This window comes from Prunus dulcis, chromosome 4, assembly GCF_902201215.1.
Source record: "Prunus dulcis chromosome 4, ALMONDv2, whole genome shotgun sequence".
Taxonomy (NCBI): Eukaryota; Viridiplantae; Streptophyta; class Magnoliopsida; order Rosales; family Rosaceae; genus Prunus; species Prunus dulcis.
This window is the reverse complement of record NC_047653.1, coordinates 20,516,208-20,535,668: the sequence shown is the minus strand read 5'-3', so window position 1 is coordinate 20,535,668 and position 19,461 is coordinate 20,516,208. Positions and strand designations below refer to the sequence as shown.

The window sequence follows — 19,461 nt, the reverse complement described above, 5'->3', positions numbered from 1 at the left end:
GACAAGTTGGACGAGGAGTACGAAGCAGCTTTCCAGAGTCTAAAGACCTACCTTACTTCACCTCCCTTACTCTCGAAGCCAGTTCCTGGTGAAGACTTGTTCGTGTACCTGGCAGTGTCCAACTCGGCCGTCAGCTCTAGCTCTCATCCGAGAAGAACTTGGGGCCCAACATTCGATATTCTACACGTCTAAAGCTCTCTTCGATGCAGAGACTCGCTACCTAAAATTAGAGAAGTTCATTTTGGCCCTTGTCGTTTCCGCGAGAAAGCTGCGACCTTATTACCAAGCTCACCGAGTCATCGTTATGACTGACTTTCCTTTAAGATCAATCCTCCACAGCCCTGATGCTTCTCAGTGACTCATGAAGTGGGCAATAGAGCTAAGCCAATACAACCTCCTCTACCGGCCAAAAACTGCAATAAAAGTTCAGGCCTTAGCAGACTTTGTTGCAGAATTCACACCATCAGCCGAAGAAGAGAAGGAAAGAAGGAAAGTTTGAGAGCAGACAAGACCTTCGCGGAACCTGACCAAACCCAGAGACATATGGCAGTTACGTGTAGATGGAGAGTTGAACCAGAAAGGCGCTGGAGCAGGCGTCGTCATCGTCACCCCGGATGGAACCTTGTTAGAGCAAGCTATCACACTTGGCTTTCCGGCTTCAAGTAATGAGGTAGAGTCCGAGGCATTGCTTGCTGGCTTGCGCTTGGCAAAGGAGCTATCAATCAAGAAGCTGGCCATCTACTCAGATTCCTAGCTGATCACAAGTCAAGCCTCAAGAGAATACATGGCGAAGCACCCAAGGATGATCTTGTACCTTACAAAGTCCAAGAGCTGTTGAAGGCGTTTCCACCTTCACCATCCAACAGGTGCCCCGAGCAGAGAACGAGGACGCAGATGCACTGGCAAGCTTAGGATCAGTGCTGGATACCTAGTTCAGATGCTCCATCCCGGTCAAGCACCTTGACCAGCCTAGCATAGAAGATGCAGAACAGCAGGACCTAATGCAGATCAACGAGGATCCTAGCTGGCAAGAACCCATAATTGACAACCTAGTGAATGAAAACTTGCCCCAGGACAAGTCCGAGGCCAAGAAAATCAAGCAGAAGGCTGCAACATACTACATGAAAGGCGATATGCTTATCCGCATATCATACTACGGGCCTCATCTCACTTGCATCAAGTACCCGCAAATGCTCAAGGTTCTCTGCAAAATACACGATGGCGAATGTGGAAATCACGCTGGAGGCAGGTCGCTTGCTCAGAAGGCTCTCAGCATCGGCTATTTCTAGCCTACCATGCACCAAGACTTCACTGAGTATGCTCGAAGATGTGATCGATGCCAATGCTACAAGCCGATTCCTGGCCTACTAGTTGAAGAATACCATCCGCAGAACAGTCCATAGCCATTCATGCAGTGGGCCATAGACTTGGTGGGACCTATGCCGACAGCACCTGCCAATAAGGAGATGATGATCGTTGCCACTAATTACTTCACCAAATGGATCGAGGCCGAGGCTTTATCTTCTACTAAGGAAGCTGACGTTGAACGGTTCATCTGGGAGAACATCATTTGCAGATTCGGTTGCCCGCAATTGATAGTCACCGACAATGGTACACAGTTTGTGGGTAGGCAGATCACTGCATTCCTTGCAAAGTATGGCATCAAACAACACTGTCAACTCCCAGATACCCGCAAGGCAATGGCCAAGTAGAGGCATCTAACAAGATCATGCTTGACTGCCTAAAGAAAAGACTGGAAGGCGTAGAAGGAAAATGGGTCGACGAGCTACCAGGAGTCCTAGGGGCTTATCGTACAACCAAAAGGAGATCGACTGGAGAGACACCGTTTTCCCTGGCCTATGGGACGGAAGCAATCATTCCCTCACACATCACAGTCCCTTCCATGAGCATTGAGGTGGGCAGTCTTGACCAAAATTGCAAGCAAATGAGAGTCAACCTTGATCTGCTCGAAGAAGAACGAGAAAAGGCCATTGTTCGGGTTGCCACTTACAAGCAGCAGTTGACATCCCACTACAATAAGAAGGCCAAGATCAGACAGTTTCAGCCTGGAAACCTTGTGCTCAGAAAAAGTTTCATCACAGCACTGAGGCAAGGGTCAAAGAAGATGAAGCCAAACTGGGAAGGCCCCTACGTGATCAGCCGATCTGGGGGCAGTGGAAGTTACACCCTCGACACACTAGAAGGGAAGGAAATTCCAGACAATGGAATGCCCACCACCTTCGGAGATACTATCCATGAAGCTTTTCGCTTACCAGCTCGACTCCTAGCAAGCGACGAGCCTCCCGTACTTCCATTGAAGACAAACTGCTTTCGATGTTACCTATGTTATTAATTTCCTTTATTCAATAAAGCGATGTATTCACACCAACATCAATACAAGAGCAAGATTTTCAATGAAGTATTTTTTTGAGCATTATGTCCCACAAACATATACATGCAGGCAACAAGCCTTATCTCCATTGCAGACAAGCGGCTCCTCGGAGCACAAACTCAATGGAGTCTTTTGCAAGCGTTATGTCCCCGACATATGCACACAGGCGACAAGCCTTACCTCCATTGCAGACAAGCTGCTCCTCGAAGCACAAACTCAATGGAGTCTTTTTCGAGCATTATATCCCCGACATACGCTTGCAGGCGACAAGCATCACCTCCATTACAGACAAGCTGCTCCTTGAAGCACAAACTCAATGGAGTCTTTTTCGAGCATTATGTCCCCGACATATGCTTGCAGACGATAAGCCTCACTTCTATTGCAGACAAGCTGACCCACATTGGCGTTTGTCTTCTTCCATTTTAGCTTCATCTACTATCTGTTCTTCAACTGCTTTTGCATCCACAACATTGACCTGCTCACTCTGAGTGGGGGGCATGTCAAGACAGGACTACTCACCATCATCATCTTCGAGAGGGCAGCAAGGAGAAGCACCATTCTGGCAATCCAAGTATCCCAACTTGTACGCATTGGAAGTAATCTCATGCTTAGATGCCTCCGTGGCTTCAATATGAGTGTCGAACTTGACCAGCGGAGCTATCACCAACTTCCGGGTCTGCAGTCCACTCAACTCAAGGACTCTTTGCTCTAGCAGACGACTCTTTAGATCTCTTGGCTTAACTTGCAACATTGAGTCAGCTCTGCGCTTGACTGTTCGTGGCTTCGCAGACGAGTAATGATTGCTAGACAGATGTACAGTCCTCTCAGTTTGATCCCAAGATCGGCACAAGCAACCCAAACCCTACTTCTCAACAGCCTCCTTACAGGGTAGATCATGGGTTTTGGGTAGTTCGAGCGGAGACCTGAGCAGAATATCCCGGACCTCCTGCATGCTATTGAACTTCTTACTGTTCGCACTAACGAGGTGCTTGATCCTGGCAGATGAAGAAGAAGCAACTCCCATAGGGACATTCTCAGCAGACGAGACCCCTTTACGGAAGACTTGCTCGTGGTAGAATGAGGAAGCTTGGTTGAGGACTTCTCCCACTTAAGTGGCAAATCATCTAGTTCCCATCTTTCAACAACTTCGGCTGGGGGCAAACCACCAGCCTCCTTCTGATGTTGACTCAACAACCAGCGTAATGCACAGAACCTGGCAAGGATGTTCAAAGCTTGATGAACATCGGTCATGTCCGGACAGAGATCGAGCTTCTTGCAAATTTCATTCTCTGCAAGCAGAAGATGGAAGTTAGTCAGATACACAGCAAAGAATTCCATGGCAATTGTAGCAGATCAGAGGGATGCAACTTACCATCGTAGTAGGTGAGAGGAACGAGCGGACAGTCGCCAACCTCCCCTTCCCATCTGCCGTTAACTTCTAGCACATCCGTGCTCCATATATGATCGCCTTGACTCATACTGTTCCTAGTTCGTGACACAAAAAGAAGAATGACTTAAAGCAGTTTGGACCAGCCATAAATAAGCCGACCCAAACTGCCACCCGCTCCAGCAGCAGGCCTACTCGCCTCCATCCTAGTTATAGTTGGACTGCCCAAGTTCAATTTCAGAAAATTAGCAAGTAGAAAGCCTCCTCCAAGCAGGAGCCCAAACCAAAGAAGGAAGCCCAGTTGCAGTTGGATGGCCCAACGGTTAATCCACATCTCCTACATGCTGCCACACGCCACGCAGAAGCTGGGGGGCATTTGTGGGAACCTAATTAAATCAAAACCCTAGGTCTAATAATTCCTTCTATTTGGGGATTGTTTGACCTAATTGGGAATTATTCAATTTAATTGGGGATTACCCAATTAAATAGAATATTACCTAATTGGGTCGAGAATTGATTTGATTCCTACCCCAATTCCCACTTAAATGAGGAGTTACCTAATTAAATTAGGAATTGATTTGATACCTACCACAATTAGGGATTTGATTTACCCTAATAAATCAAATCCTTAGTTAATCAAATCAATTCCAAATCGGGGAGGAATAATTCCTTTCCATCTACGGAATTATTCCTCTGAAACCCTAGCCTCCGAGACCACTATAAAAGGATGGCCACACACAAAGGTTAAGGTACGTCTAAATTCCTACTGAAACTCTGCATAAATTATTTCTCAAAAACCCTAGCCACCTCCTTTCTCTCTCTCTCACACACAAGGCTCCGGCCACCACACACGGCCCCGGCCACCCAGTTTTCCTTGAAACACCCTACCTAACTTAGGCATCGGAGGGCCTTTGGCCAACACCCCCCAGGTGTGGTCCTTTTACTCCGATCTGTTTTGTAGGGAGAAAGAGAGGCAGAGAAGACGAAGGAATCTTGGGCAAATACGACGAAGGAATCTTGGGCGAATATTCTCGTGGTAAAATTTGCTCCCACACTCAGCATATCCCATCTGGTCAACATGATATCTCCTCTTCATTGTCACAAACTTCTCAGCAAATGCAACAAATATTGCACCCTCACCAATTTGGTTGCAGAGTCTCAAAATTATTTTAGATCTCTCTCTATTGGGCCCTAATCAGAATCAGTACTACAAGGTTAATGGCATCCTCAATCGCAAGATAGGAGTCACAGATAGGCCAACATGTCCCATGAGCAGCATGTCCATAAAGATTTCCGTCGGAGGATATCTGGGCAAGATGAAGCTTAGTGTAATAATTCATCTTCTAAAGGACCAAATGTTGTTCAAAATATGGGGAACAAGGGACTACATTAAAAAATAAAATAAAATATTTATTTATTTATTTCACATTTTTTTTATAAAAAAAAGGAGGAAACATTGGACTATACACGTGCCAAGTTATATTTTTTTCTTGGCATGAGATTGGTATTGAAGCTTGTGTAAGCACTTTGTGGCCGCGCTTGACGGGTTTTTGCTTACACCGGTTGGGCCTTTTTTACAACAAGATGCTATATTGGGCTTGAAATACACTTCGGTCTCTCTTAAGATTTTTTAGACTCAACACTATTCACAAATGGGATTGTTAGCGGGCCCAACCATCAATGTGATCCAATAATATGAACCATTCATTTTTAACGGATAAACTGTTGAAAACCCCCCTTAACTATAACGCTTGTCAAAATGTCCACCCTAAATAATTTTTTTAGCCAATTTAACTATCTGACTATTTTAAATGGTCATTTTAGCCCTTGCCATTAGTTTCCATGTAGTTTCATCCAATTTTCTATTAAAAATAATTAAATCTTTAAAAACTAAAAAAGTTTAAAATAAAAAATAAAAGAAACCCTAGCAATCAACGTCTTCCCTACCCCATCCCCCAGACCCTCTCTCTGCAATCCCACATCCGCAAGGTTTTTCCAGTGAAAGAGCAGCAGCGGAGGTGGAGAAGAAGGAGGAATTGAAGATATACCCACCTCTACAACACTGCCATGGACAGTGCTATGTTTTTCTGAGCAAACCAATTTGCAATGTTCTCAAGCAAACCAATTTGGGTTTAGGGATTTCTTCTCCTTCCTTTTTTTGGGTTTTGGGTTTAGAAATTTACAAACCATGGCTTGATGGTCTGCGATAGCATCAGTTGGGTTGGGTGATTTGAGTTTCAAAGGTTGGGGGCTAAATTGAGTTTCTGGTAAAGGAGGGGAAATGGGGTGTTGGGGTGGGCGGGGGTGTTGGTGATATGCTGGTTTACTTTTCTTCTTGTTTTTTCTATTTTGAATTTTTTTTATACATTTTTTTAAATTTGTATTAATATTGTACTTTGTAAAATGACAAACTTACCCTTATAATTGATGGAAAATTGGATGGAAGTGTAGAAACTTGATGGTAGGTATTAAATTGGCGATAAAATTTATTATAAGGGCTAAATTGGCTGAAAAAATAATTAAAGGTGGACATTTCAACAAGCATTATAGTTCGGCGCCGGGGGGGGGTGGGTTTTCAGCTCTTTACCCATTTTGAGGACCTCATTGAATGATAATCCTTATTCGAAAGCATTTAGTCATCTAACACTAGCAAAATAAATAAACGCACATGACCTTTCCACTAAAATAGCGAAAATTTCATTATCATAATCAAATGGTCCAAATGATTTCGTATTTTTCTTAATTTTTGAAGCAATTTTTCTTAATTGGTGATCTAAAAACTAGATAGTTTAGATCATTGAACCATAATGAGTAGTGCACTAATATTAAAAAGAGAAATACTACGTGATCAAGAGCTAGTAATGTGGGCTTGTAGTTATTGGTGCGGGTTTTGTCCACTTTAGTTTTATTTTTTTAGCATATTAGGTTTATTGCCCTCTTGGACTTCCTGCTTTGAATGTCATATATGAGCCTCATTATTAAAGGTTATCTAGTGAAGCTGTTATTTGATGTTTTTTAAAATTAGTCAATAAGTATACTAGTACCAATATAAGGATATTTAGGTGGATCCGTTGGATGTATTTCCTTGTGCACCTCATTGTGACTATAGCGTATCTTCACCATACACATGTCAAATTGAAAACCTTCATTTCTAAATCACAATTTAAAGATCCTCTCTATGAGAAACTCAATCAAATTTACGATATTTTAGTCATTTAAGTGTATTAACTAAATGAACGGTTTATTGTGAGGATCTTAATTATTACCAAAACATTCAATTTGTTGAATACATATGAGTTACTAGAATATCTCCAATTTAATTATTTTTGTACCCAGAATATATGGTGATTTTAAAAAATGATCCGATTATGGTATGTGTATGCTAAAGATTAATTATTCACAACGGGGTGAATAGAATGGTGCACCTATTGAACATATTCGGCTAGTAGATGAGTTTGAGCACCCTTTATTTGCAAGCCAGTTTTGTACAAGCAAGTTCTTCCCATGGTTCCTATCAATTACCTTCATAGCCGGTTAAACTAGACAGACAGTGGAATGTTAATCTAACATCTTAGTGGAAAAATAGAATATGACTTTGACCACTATATGAGCTCTTTGGCTCTTTTCCCTTGCAAGTTGCTAGTCAAACCAAGAAAAGTTTCTCTCTCTCTCTCTCTCTCTCTCTCTCTCTCTCTCTCTCTCACACACACACACACACACACACACAAATTCATTATGCAACCTCGCCAATGGATTAGCGTCACCACGATCTGTGCAGCTCTCATCCAAGCATGTTTAACAGCAAACTCGCTCCCAGAGGCTGATAAAATTACCAGTTTGCCACGTCAACCACATCCACAGGCCAATTTCCAGCAATATGCAGGATATATAACTGTGGATGAAAAGCAACAGAGATCACTTTTCTACTACTTTGTTGAAGCAGAAACTGATCCTGCTTCAAAGCCTCTTGTTCTTTGGTTTAATGGAGGTGAGCTTACCTAAATTCTTCCACATGCTTTAAAGACTGTTGGTCTTTGGCCAACTTATATGCTTTTTTTGTTTGTTTTTGAGAATTTATATGTGCATTAAGCAATGCTAAAAAGACTGAAATTGAACTTTCTAAGTTTTGAAGGGCCTGGTTGTTCATCTGTTGGAATTGGAGCTTTCGGTGAGCATGGACCTTTTAAGCCAAGTGGAGACATTCTGCTCAAGAATGATTTTAATTGGAACAGAGGTAAGTAATCCCATTAATTCTATTCTCACAATTGTGGCACTGCCAATGTTAGTTTCTGCTCCGAATTCATGTTGATACTGTTGGAAGTTTGAATGAAATTTAAGAACCTTGTCCCACATTGGTAGAAAGTAGAAAGAGTGAGGTCTTTGTAAGTGTGGAAGTCCCACAATTAGTAAATGGAAGTGGGCCAAGTGGAAGCAAATTGGGCTTCAAAAACGATTTGGGCTTTGGGCCTTTGGGCACTTTTAGATATAAATTAATTTTTTGTTTTTGAAGTAATAATTTTTTATTAATTCGGATTAGTTTAATTAGCTGTTTTCTAACAGTTGTGACCCTTCTGATAAGGTTTCAGAGTTTTATTTAAATCGAACAAGGCCTCATTCGTTAGACATAGAAAAAGGCATTCCATAAGCATTTCATCTTGTGTGAGAGGAAAACAAACAACGTTCGCCAGATTCTAAGTCCGAGTGCTACGGCTTAGAATACAGGTAGTTGAATCATGGGAGACAGTCACCTGTAGAACTTCAAGCACTGAGAATGGGTGAAATTACTATCTTTAGGACATTGCATCAAATCTGCAAGCCTCTATCTCGAATCCAAGTCAGTTTCATTTATTGTTTACATACAGCATTATGTATTACAGTTTGTTATAAATTATGTTAATATAATTGTTTTATTTAGTCACTGATTGTTGTTTTTCCAACAATCTAAGACAGTAATAGATGGATTCACAATCATCAGTGACTGTGAATGGGGTGACTAAGAATCCTCATGACGAGAAGCCTGAGAAGTTCAAGGGAATTGACTTCAAGAGATGGCAACAGAAGATGTTGTTCTATCTCACAACCATGAATCTAGCACATGTTGTCAAAGAGGAGGCTCCCAAATCAGGAGAAAATCCAATGTCTAAGGAAACAATGATGACCATTGAGGCTTGGAAACAATCTAATTTCCTGTGCAGAAACTACATCCTTAACAGGCTTGATGATACTCTGTATGACATTTATTCGTCATACAATTCTGCAAAGGAAGTTTGGGAATTACTTGAGAAAAAATACAAAACAAAAGATGCTTGTGCCAAAAAGTTCGTGATTGGAAAATTTCTCAAGTATGCCATGGTTGATTCGAAGACTGTTATTAAACAGGTTGAAGAACTTCAAATTCCGATCCATGATTTGCTTGCAGAGGGGTGTTCTATTAATGAACACTTCCAGGTTGGAGCAATCAAAGAGAAACTGCCTCCATCATGGAAAGACTTCAAAATTTACTTGAAGCAGAAGCGCAGAGAGATGTCTATGGCTGATTTTGAGGCTTCGAGTTGAGGAGGATCACAGGAAAGGTGACAAGGGTGACGTGCCTATCATGGAAGCCAAAGCCAATGTCGTTGAGACATCAAAGCCAAAGTTCTAGAAAAACAAGGGCAAGAAAGCTGCAAAGAACTATGCCAATACTCACGCACCAAAAGGCAAGGATTTCAAGAAAGTCAAAGGCACTTTCTGGGTATGTGGAAAAACATAGCATAAAGCACAAGATTGCCGCCACCGAAGAAACCAAAATCCAACCAATCCTCAAGCCAACGTGACTGAAATCAATGAAAAGTTTGTGGCTGTAGTGTCTAAAACCAATATAGTTTCTGATACTAAGGACTGGTGGATTGATACAGGTGCTACTAGGCACATTTGTGGTGACAGAAATCTGTTCACTAATTACAAATAGAATTCTGGTGGTGAGAAACTGTACATGGGAAATGCCTCTGTATCTGCAGTTGAAGGCAAAGGCAATGTGCTGCTAAAGTTCACTTCTGGGAAGGTTTTAACCCTTTTGGACGTGCTGCATGTTCCTGAAATTAGGAAGAACTTAGTGTCTGTCCCTATTCTTAGTAAAATGGTTTCAAACTTGTATTTGAATCTGACAAGTTCATCCTAACCAAATGAGGGTTGTTTGTAGGGAAGGGGTACCTTGCTGATGGCTTGTTCAAACTCAATGTAACTGGCAATGATGCTTTTTATAATATAAATAAGGTTTCCGTTTACTTTGCTGAGTCTTCAAATATTTAGCATGCTAGATTAGGTCATTTAAATTATCGATCTATGCATAGAATGATGCATCTAGGTTTATTGCCTAAATTTGATATTAACTTTGATAATAAGTGTGAAACTTGTACAGAATCCAAGTTTTCTAGGCAAGCCTTTAAATCTGTTCAAGAAAGGTCAAATGAATTACTTGGATTAATTCATAGAGACCTTTGTGACTTTAAATCTACACCAACTCGTGGTGGGAAAAATTATTATATAACATTTATAGATGATTGCAGTAAGTATTGTTATTTATACTTAATACATAGCAAGGATGAAGCCTTACAGATGTTTAAGACATACAAGGCAGAAGTTGAGAATCAACTTGATAAAAAAGTGAAAGTACTTAGATCAGATAGAGGTGGAGAATATGAGTCCACTGCATTTTCTGATTTTTGTGCAAATCATGGAATTACACATCAAACCACTGCACCATATACACCGCAACAAAACGGTGTGGCAGAAAGGAAAAATAGAACTTTCAAGGATATGATAAATTCCATGTTGAATAGCTCTAGGCTTCCACACAATCTGTGGGGTGAAGCCTTACTTACTGCGAATCACATCTTGAACAGAATTCCACATAAGAAGACTAAAAAATCTCCTTACGAAATGTGGAAAGGACGGATTCCTACATACAAGACACTGAAAGTGTGGGGTTGCCTAGCTAAAGTACGAGTACTCTTACCAAAAAGGGTAAAACTTGGACCTAAAACAATTGATTGTGTTTTCATAGGTTTTGCTAACACAAGTGCTGGTTATAGATTTTTAGTTATTAAATCTGATATTTCTGATATACATGTTAACACAATTATAGAATTTGTTGATGCTGATTTCTTTGAGGAAATTTTTCCTTACAAAGAAAAGAGGTCCGATTCAAACAAGAGGAAAGTACATGATGGAAATCCTGATGAACCATCCTCTTCAGGTGTCCAAGAAAAAGAAGTGGAACCTAGAAGAGGAAAGAGGACTAAAACACTAAAAAGTTTTGGACCAGATTTTGTAAGTTTCTTGACTGAAGAAGAACCACAAACTTATAAAGAAGCTATGGCTTCACCTGAAGCTCCTTTATGGAAGGAAGCTGTTAATAGCAAAATAGAATCCATTATGCAGAACCATAAGTGGGAATTGGTTGATTTACCACCTGGTAACAAACCAATTGGATATAAATGAATTTTTAAAAGAAAGCTAAAAGCCAATGGTACTGTTGATAAATACAAGGCACGTTTAGTTGCTAAAGGGTATCGGCAAAAGGAAGGGTTGGATTATTTCGACACTTATTCTCCAGTATCAAGAATTACATCTATAAGGATGTTAATTGCTATAGCTGCTATACATAATATGGACATACATCAAATGGATGTAAAAACAGCTTTCTTAAATGGAGAATTAGATGAAGAAATATACATGGATCAACCAGAAGGTTTTGTAATAAAAGGTCAAGAAACTAAAGTCTGTAAACTTGTTAAGTCTTTATATGGACTTAAACAAGCTCCAAAACAATGGCATCAAAAGTTTGATCATACAATGATGTCACACGGATTTAAGATCAATGAATGTGACAAATGTGTTTACATAAAGAACAACAAGAATTCTTGTGTTCTTGTATGTTTATATGTTGATGACATGCTCATAATGGGAACAAGTAAAGATGCAATAAATTCTACAAAGAAGATGTTGAATTCAAGTTTTGACATGAAAGACTTAGGTCAAGTTGATGTCATTTTGGGAATTCAAATCAAAAGAAATAGTGATGGGTATATTCTTACTCAATCCCATTATGCGGAAATTTTTTTAAGAAAGTTTGGTCAATTTGACTGCAAACCTGCTGTGACTCCTTTTGACGTAAATTGCAAGTTAAAGAAGAATAGTGGAGATGCAATTTCTCAATTGGAGTATTCCCAAGTAATTGGGAGCCTAATGTATTTAATGAATTCTAGAAGGCCAGACTTAGCTTATTTAGTAAGCAGACTTAGTAGATACACAAGCAATCATGGACATGATCATTGGGAGGCATTAATCAAGGTGTTAAGATATTTGAAATACACCCAAGATTATGGATTGCATTATACAAGATATCCACCAGTTCTAGAAGGCTATAGTGATGCAAATTGGATTTCTGACAGTACAAAAACCATATCAACTAGTGGATATGTGTTTACATTAGGTGGAGCTGCAGTATCTTGGAAATCCTCTAAACAGACGTGTATAGCATGATCTACAATGGAATCAGAGATTGTAGCCTTAGATAAAGCTGCTGAAGAAGCAGAATGGCTGAGAAACTTCCTAGAGGACATTCCAATGTGGCCTAAGCCTATGACAGCAATTTGTATACACTGTGATAGTATGACAATACAAGCAAGAGCCAAGAGTGGTGTATACAATGGAAAGTCAAGACATATTAGGCGTAGGCATAATACAATTAGACAATTGCTCTCAAATGGAATTATATCCATTGACTATGTGAAGTCAAAGGAAAATATTGCAGATCCTTTGACAAAAGGCCTGCCAAGAGAGCAAATCAAATTTACATCGAGGGGAATGGGATTAAAGCCAGTCCAATGAATCAAACCTGGCGGAAACCTAACCTAGTTGATTGGAGATCCCATGGTCTAGGTTCAATAGGCAAACTAGTTGGGTAAGATTCAAAAGTTGAACACACAATTCAACTCATTCCTATGATGGTTAGTGTGTTGTCTGTTGATGTGAAGGTTATGCTTTGCATTTAATGACACTAATATCTTATTAAGAGGAGTTTAGGCATAAAACTCTTAATTGGTGTCACCTATATGGGAGTAAATGTGGGGTCGCATTTATGAGAATGAAAAAAGGCTAAGTTCTCTAAAGCTCTCATGAAACCTGGGATATGTTCAGGACCAAAATGAACAAAAACGTATGAACTAACGTTTGTTAAGTTGTTATATGTGTGAGACGGATTGTCTAGGTTTACTATAGCGGTGAACAGTTCAAGATCAATTATATCCACTGCGTTACCAAGTAAATCCGATATGTTTTCACTAGGGTAAGTTCAAGTACAAAAGACACTTTTCCTGATGTATATAACATCTGCTTCCTCTCAAATGCATTACATTCATTTAGCACTATGAGTATAACATTTCAAATGTGGGGTCTAGAATTTCAATTCAAATGTGGGGTATTGTTGGAAGTTTGAATGAAATTCAAGAACCTTGTCCCACATTGGTAGAAGTAGTAGAAAGAGTGAGGTCTTTATAAGTGTGGAAGTCCCACACTTAGTAAATGGAAGTGGGCCAAGTGGAAGCAAATTGGGCTTCAAAAACGATTTGGGCTTTGAATATTATATAAAATTATATAATATTTAATGGTAAAAACAGATAACACACTAACCATTATAGGAATGAGTTGAATTGTGTGTTCAACTTTTGAATCTTACCCAACCAGTTTGCCTATTGAACCTAGACCATGGGATCTCCAATCAACTAGGTTAGGTTTCGACCAGGTTTGATTCATTGGATTGGCTTTAATCCCATTCCCCTCGATGTAAATTTGATTTGCTCTCTTGGCAGGCCTTTTGTCAAAGGATCTGCAATATTTTCCTTTGACTTCACATAGTCAATGGATATAATTCCATTTGAGAGCAATTGTTCGAATTAATAATCTTTTATTAATTTGGATTAGTTTAATTAACTATTTTCTAATAGTTGTGACCCTTCTGATAAGGTTTCAGAGTTTTATTTAAATCGAACAAGGCCTCGTTCGTTAGACATAGAAAAAAGCATTCTACAAGCATTTCATCTTGTCTGAGAGGAAAACAAACAATGTTCGCCAGATTCTAAGTCCGAGTGCTAGGGCTTAGAATACAGATAGTTGAATCCTGGGAGGCAGTCACATGTAGAACTTCAAGCACCGAGAAGGGGTGACATTACTGTCTTTAGGACATTGCATCAAATCTGCAAGCCTCTATCTCGAATCCAAATCAGTTTCATTTATTGTTTATATACTGCATTCTGTATTACAGTTTGTTATAAATTCTATTTATATAATTGTTTTATTTAGTTACTGATTGTTGTTTTTCCAACAGATACTCTGTCATCTTTATAGAAGCAAATATGCTATATTTGGAGTCACCAGCAGGAGTTGGCTTCTCCTACTCAGCTAACAAATCATTCGACTTTCTCAATCCTCATCCAACCAAGAAGATGCCAAATAGAGAGACTTCTGTTGCATATCAAATTAAGAATTTTATAAACTTCATTGAACATCTCATGGTCTAGTTCATAGAGATAAAATTATGCCATATAAATGATCATATCTAGCAAAATGCTTACTATTTCTGCTCTCTTTAGCACGAGATAATCTCGTGTTCCTTCAGCACTGGTTCGACAAATTCCCAGACTACAAAAACAGGGATTTTTTTTTATCATCGGAGAGAGCTATGGAGGTAACATCATTCACTTATAAACACCATTTTCTATCGTTGACTAACTAGAACTCAGTCTAAACAACTCGATATGTCACCAGGCCACTATGTTCCACAGCTTGTACTACTCTTTGTCCAATCAAAACTGAAGTTCAATATGAAAGCAATAGCAGTAAGAAAATGAAAATTGAAAGAGTGAAATGAAAGTTTCTAAAGTGACTTTGGTGTTGATGATTTTGATTAAGATTTGTCATGCTTGAGCTTTTATGCTTGCAAACAGGCAATCCGCTTTTGGACTTCAACACTGATCTCAACTCAAAAGCGGAGTACTTGTGGTCGCATGGGTTAATATCTAATGGGACCTTTGAAATTGCCACTTCAGTCTGCAACTATTCTCAAATTTATAGACAGAGTGTAATTCAAAATGCTCCGCTTAGCCCTGATTGTACTGCAGTAAATAACCAAGTTCATACAAAAGTCAGTAAATTTATCAACAATTACGATGTTTCTCTTGACGTCTGTTTATCATCCATTGTTGCTCAATCTCAAATGCTGGATCAACTGGTAAGAAATTTTTTTTTTTCTCCTTTATTTTGTTTGGAACTCTATGTTTAATATGAACTCAAGTGCATCCGCAGCAAAACACAGAGAAGTTGGATGTTTGCGTTGAAGATGAAACATATACATACTTCAACCAACCAGATGTCCAGGATGCACTTCATGCTCAACTAATTGGAGTCGAAAACTGGACAATGTGCAGCAAGTAATCATCTCACTTCAAGTTCCTTTCTGTTCTTTGTGCTTTCGCCTCTGCATACCGGCTTCTAACTTTGATTATCCTCTTTCGCAGCCGAAATGTCATCAAGTACGAAATGAAAAAATCTGGAAACACCAATGCTTCCTCTTTTAGGTGCACTTGTAAACTCTGGAATCTGGGTTTTGGTTTACAGGTATATCTATACCATACTTATCGATGTACAAAAACTCTTGGTCATTAAAAACCACATAAAGTCTTTCACAAATCATAAAAATCATATCTTAAATTTGTTCAGTGGAGATCAAGATTCTGTTACCCCTTGACACTGAAAACGACTATACCTTACCGAGTCTGGTTTGAAAAGAAACAAGTATGTCAACCAAATAAGTTATAAATAATTTGACTTAGACTTCTTGTCTTCCTTTCATGCCCTTTGTTCATTTCTTTATTAACTTGTCAGGTTGCTGGATGGACACAAGTATATGGGGATGTTTTATCATTCACCATCGTAAGAGGCGTAGGTCATGAAGCTCCAATAACACAGCCAATGAAATCACTGCTTCTGTTTAGTTCATTTGTGGGAGGAAAGCCATTGCCAAAAGAACTCTCTCATTGAAGGTCTCGTATCATTCATCATCTGGATGTCGATTTATTCACCAGCTTCTCATGTCAAACAAGCATTAGATCACTATTTATGGAATAAAAGTGAACAAGTTTAACAAAGCCTGTGTGGGAACTGAATTAAATAAGACCGTAGATCAAATAATTTATTCCATTTGGGGATTATTTGACCTAATTGGGAATTACTCAACCTAATTGGGAGTTACTCAATTTAATTGGGAGTTACCCAATTAAATTGAAAGTTACCTAATTAAATAGAGAATTGATTTGATTCCTACCACAATTCCCAATTAAAAGAGGAGCTACCTAATCAAATTAGGAATTGATTTGATACCTCCCACAATTAGGGATTTGATTTACCTAATAAATTGGTGCTTTCATTGAGAGCACGAGTTATACTCAACGCGTACTCAAGAAATCCGTTCCCCCTATTTTCCAATCCACCGAAGCTTTCCAAACAACCATGGTTGGAAGAAAGAAGACAAGAGGCAAAACCGCCGCGATTGCTAAATCCGCCACGGCCCAAAGCCACTCCACCCACGATCCCGCGATCGACATGGTGGCACCACCACCTCTCACCACCGTGCCACCCACCGGACTCGCAGCTGAGACCATTGCACCGGCCGTCGCCGCCGAACATGGTGGAACCTCTCATCAAGGTGGGCTCATTACCACCTCTGACCTAGGCCCGATCTTGGAGCAACTTCAAGTGTTGCCTCCATTGCCTCCACTCTCGATGCACGCTCCCGCGTACACCAACAATAAAACCCTAGCCCGTGTGCAATTGGGCCCCACACACTTCTCTCCTCCGGATCCACGAAGTCAAGCAGACCTTAATCTGAGAGATGACCAGCTAGCTCAGAGAATGGACGACCAGAGCAATCTAATGAGGCAGCTCCTCAACCAAATAAGCTTGTCTCAAAACCTTATCCTTGGACAACTGGGCAAGGAGAGAAGGATGGACGAACACTCCGGTAGACAACTCGATGGGTACCAAGCAGGTTGAACAGACAAGGCAAGGGACAACAAAGTGATCGGCCTGCCGACATGTCGGAAGCATTTGTGAGCCACACTCAGAGTAGATTGAGTTTAAGGAACAATGTACGCGAAAGGCTGGGCCCACGAGTTGACATCCGTGCCCACCTGGGCCCGCATGGAAATGTACATCAAAGGCTAGGCCGCTAGGGAGGTCTGCCAGACAACCATTGCAACGAGGATCGTGAAGAAAGACACTCAGCTATCCACTTGCAGAAGAGCATTCACAAAAGGCTAGGGCCCCAAGGAGGTCAACTGGATAACCCTCACAATGAGGACCATGAGGAAAGGCGCTCCGCTGCTTACTCTCGAAAAGTCGATTCTCGTCAACAAGCTACAGAAAATCTTTGCAAGCGCAGTCCACCAACACGCTGCCTAGGTAGCGTAGGCGAGAAGGTCAACCCTCGCAAATCAACGAGGAAGTCAATTAGCGTCGCCCAAATAGCGAAGGTCGCCAACGTGATTGACCAGCAATGTGTGCGGAAGATGTTGAGAAGCTTGTGAATGTCTGACTTCGAGACTTGAAAACTGGCAGGAACTTCGAAGACGCACTACGTATGGAGATGGACTAGGCAAACTCTACGCCTTTGAATGTCGAAATTGAGTAGGCTGTTCATCTGAAGCGATTCTCAACACCCTCGTTCACATACTTCAAAGGGGATTCTGATCCCGAGTGCCACCTAAAACACTTCAAAAGTGTCATGATCCTCCACAAGGTTGACGACGCGCTAATGTGCAAGGTATTCATAATGACCTTGCAAGGCGCAACCGAAGACTGGTTCCACACCCTACCATCCGGGTCGATCAGCAGTGTCAAGGAGCTGGCTTACGTCTTCACCAAAGAATACACCTCTTACCGGACAATCAAGAAGAACCCTGACCACTTGTACAACTTGCGCAAGAAGTCTGACGAATCACTTGGAGACATCAAGAGATTCAAAGTAGAAAAGGCCAACATTATATGATGTGACGACCGAATTGCGTCCTCTGCTTTCAAGAAACGCCTTCTAGCCGAGCAGTCTTGTACCGTGAGCGGACTATCACTCCCAGCCAGACTTTGGCAGCGGTCTTCTCGACCACGGAATGCTACATGCTCTGGGATGACGATCGAATCGCCGCATAGAAGTCTACAAAGCAAGAAGATCAGCCGACTAAATAGGTAGGCCAAAGAAACAACGGGTTTAGCAACAAGAACAAGGACAAGCGCAGGTTGCACCCACAAGAGCTACACCAAGTTCGCCATTCCCATACATCAAATCTTAGCCTAAGTGAAGGACAAACCTTGGGTAAGAAGACCACTACCCTTGAAAGGAGATCCGGACAAGAGGGATCTAGCAAATACTGTGCTTTCCATGGGACGCACGAGCACACTACGAACAACTGCTTCGCTTGGAAAGCGTACCTTGAAGAACTCGTGAGAGAAGGTCACTGCACGTAGTTCATTACGAAGCAGGCCATCTAGCGGATTGAAGATCATGACACCGCAAAGGAGCCGCCCCAGAAGGTCATAAGGATTAACACAATCTTTGCTAACTTCGAGGAGTCTGGGCTGACCAGCAAGGAAAAGAATAGGAAGATCAAACAGGCCATTGTAATCTCCCAAATCTCGACCGACCTTCCACCAGCAGAAGACGATCCTGTGATCGACTTCCAAAAGAAAGATCTTATAGGCCTCAACATGCCGCATAACGATGCCCTTGTCATCATGATTCAAATTGCCCAGGCCATGGTCGACCGAATCCACGCAGACAAGGGCAGCGCATCCAATATCTTGTAACTGGCAGTCATCAGTAGATGGGCTTGGAGGAAAAGATCAACAAATCAGCCAATATCTTTTAATGGTGCAACAACGGTTACCGTCGGCACGATACACCTCAATGTCTACTCCTCACCTATAATCAGCTTGCAAACATTCAAGGTCATTAATGAGGTCTCACCCTACAACGACATTCTGGGTAGACCATGGATCGACAAGATTAACGCCATCACCTCCGCCACACATTTGAAAATTCGGTACCTATTCCCTTGGGGCGGTGTCGGCCAAATCAACAGCGATCAGACAATGGCGAGGAAATGCTCCGACCAAGGGCTGAAGAAAAGCAAACAAGCGCAGTTCCTCCCTGTGATTCAGGCAAATATGAAGGAGCTTGAACGACCGAATCTTGCTCACTTATAGCAATCAAAGCGTCAGGACCAAGCAGAGGAAATCTATCCTAAAGAAGGATGGAAACCGAAGAGGACGTCGAGCTAATACCTTTGGATCCTGACCAACTAGACAGAAAAGCGCGGATCTGCTCGTACCTAAGCTCAGACAAGAAGGTGAAGCTGACCACCTTCCTCTAGAACAACAAAGACATGCTCGCATGGTCGCCATCAGACATGTCTGGCATTGACCCGAACATCATTTGCCATCGACTCCACGTCAACCCTGCCAGCAAGCCTGTGGCACAGAAATGATGCAACTTCGCTCCCAAACGGGTTGCTATCATCGAAGCTGAGATGGACAAACTCCTAGCTGCTGGCTTCATCGAAGAGGTCTCTTATTGGTGGCGAAACAAGAA

General features: G+C 41.2%; 1 protein-coding gene and 1 pseudogene across 1 annotated transcript; both read left to right on the top strand.

Annotated features, from left to right (window-relative positions):
• The first annotated feature begins 784 nt into the window (after positions 1-784).
• Positions 785-1,289, top strand: LOC117625597. The gene is made up of 2 exons (XM_034357131.1): positions 785-810; positions 938-1,289. Exons 1-2 carry the CDS (start codon positions 785-787, stop codon positions 1,287-1,289), a joined length of 378 nt encoding a protein of 125 aa, XP_034213022.1.
• A 6,225-nt stretch (positions 1,290-7,514) lies between these two features.
• On the top strand, positions 7,515-15,860 carry LOC117625596 (annotated as a pseudogene).
• Positions 15,861-19,461: the final 3,601 nt, after the last annotated feature.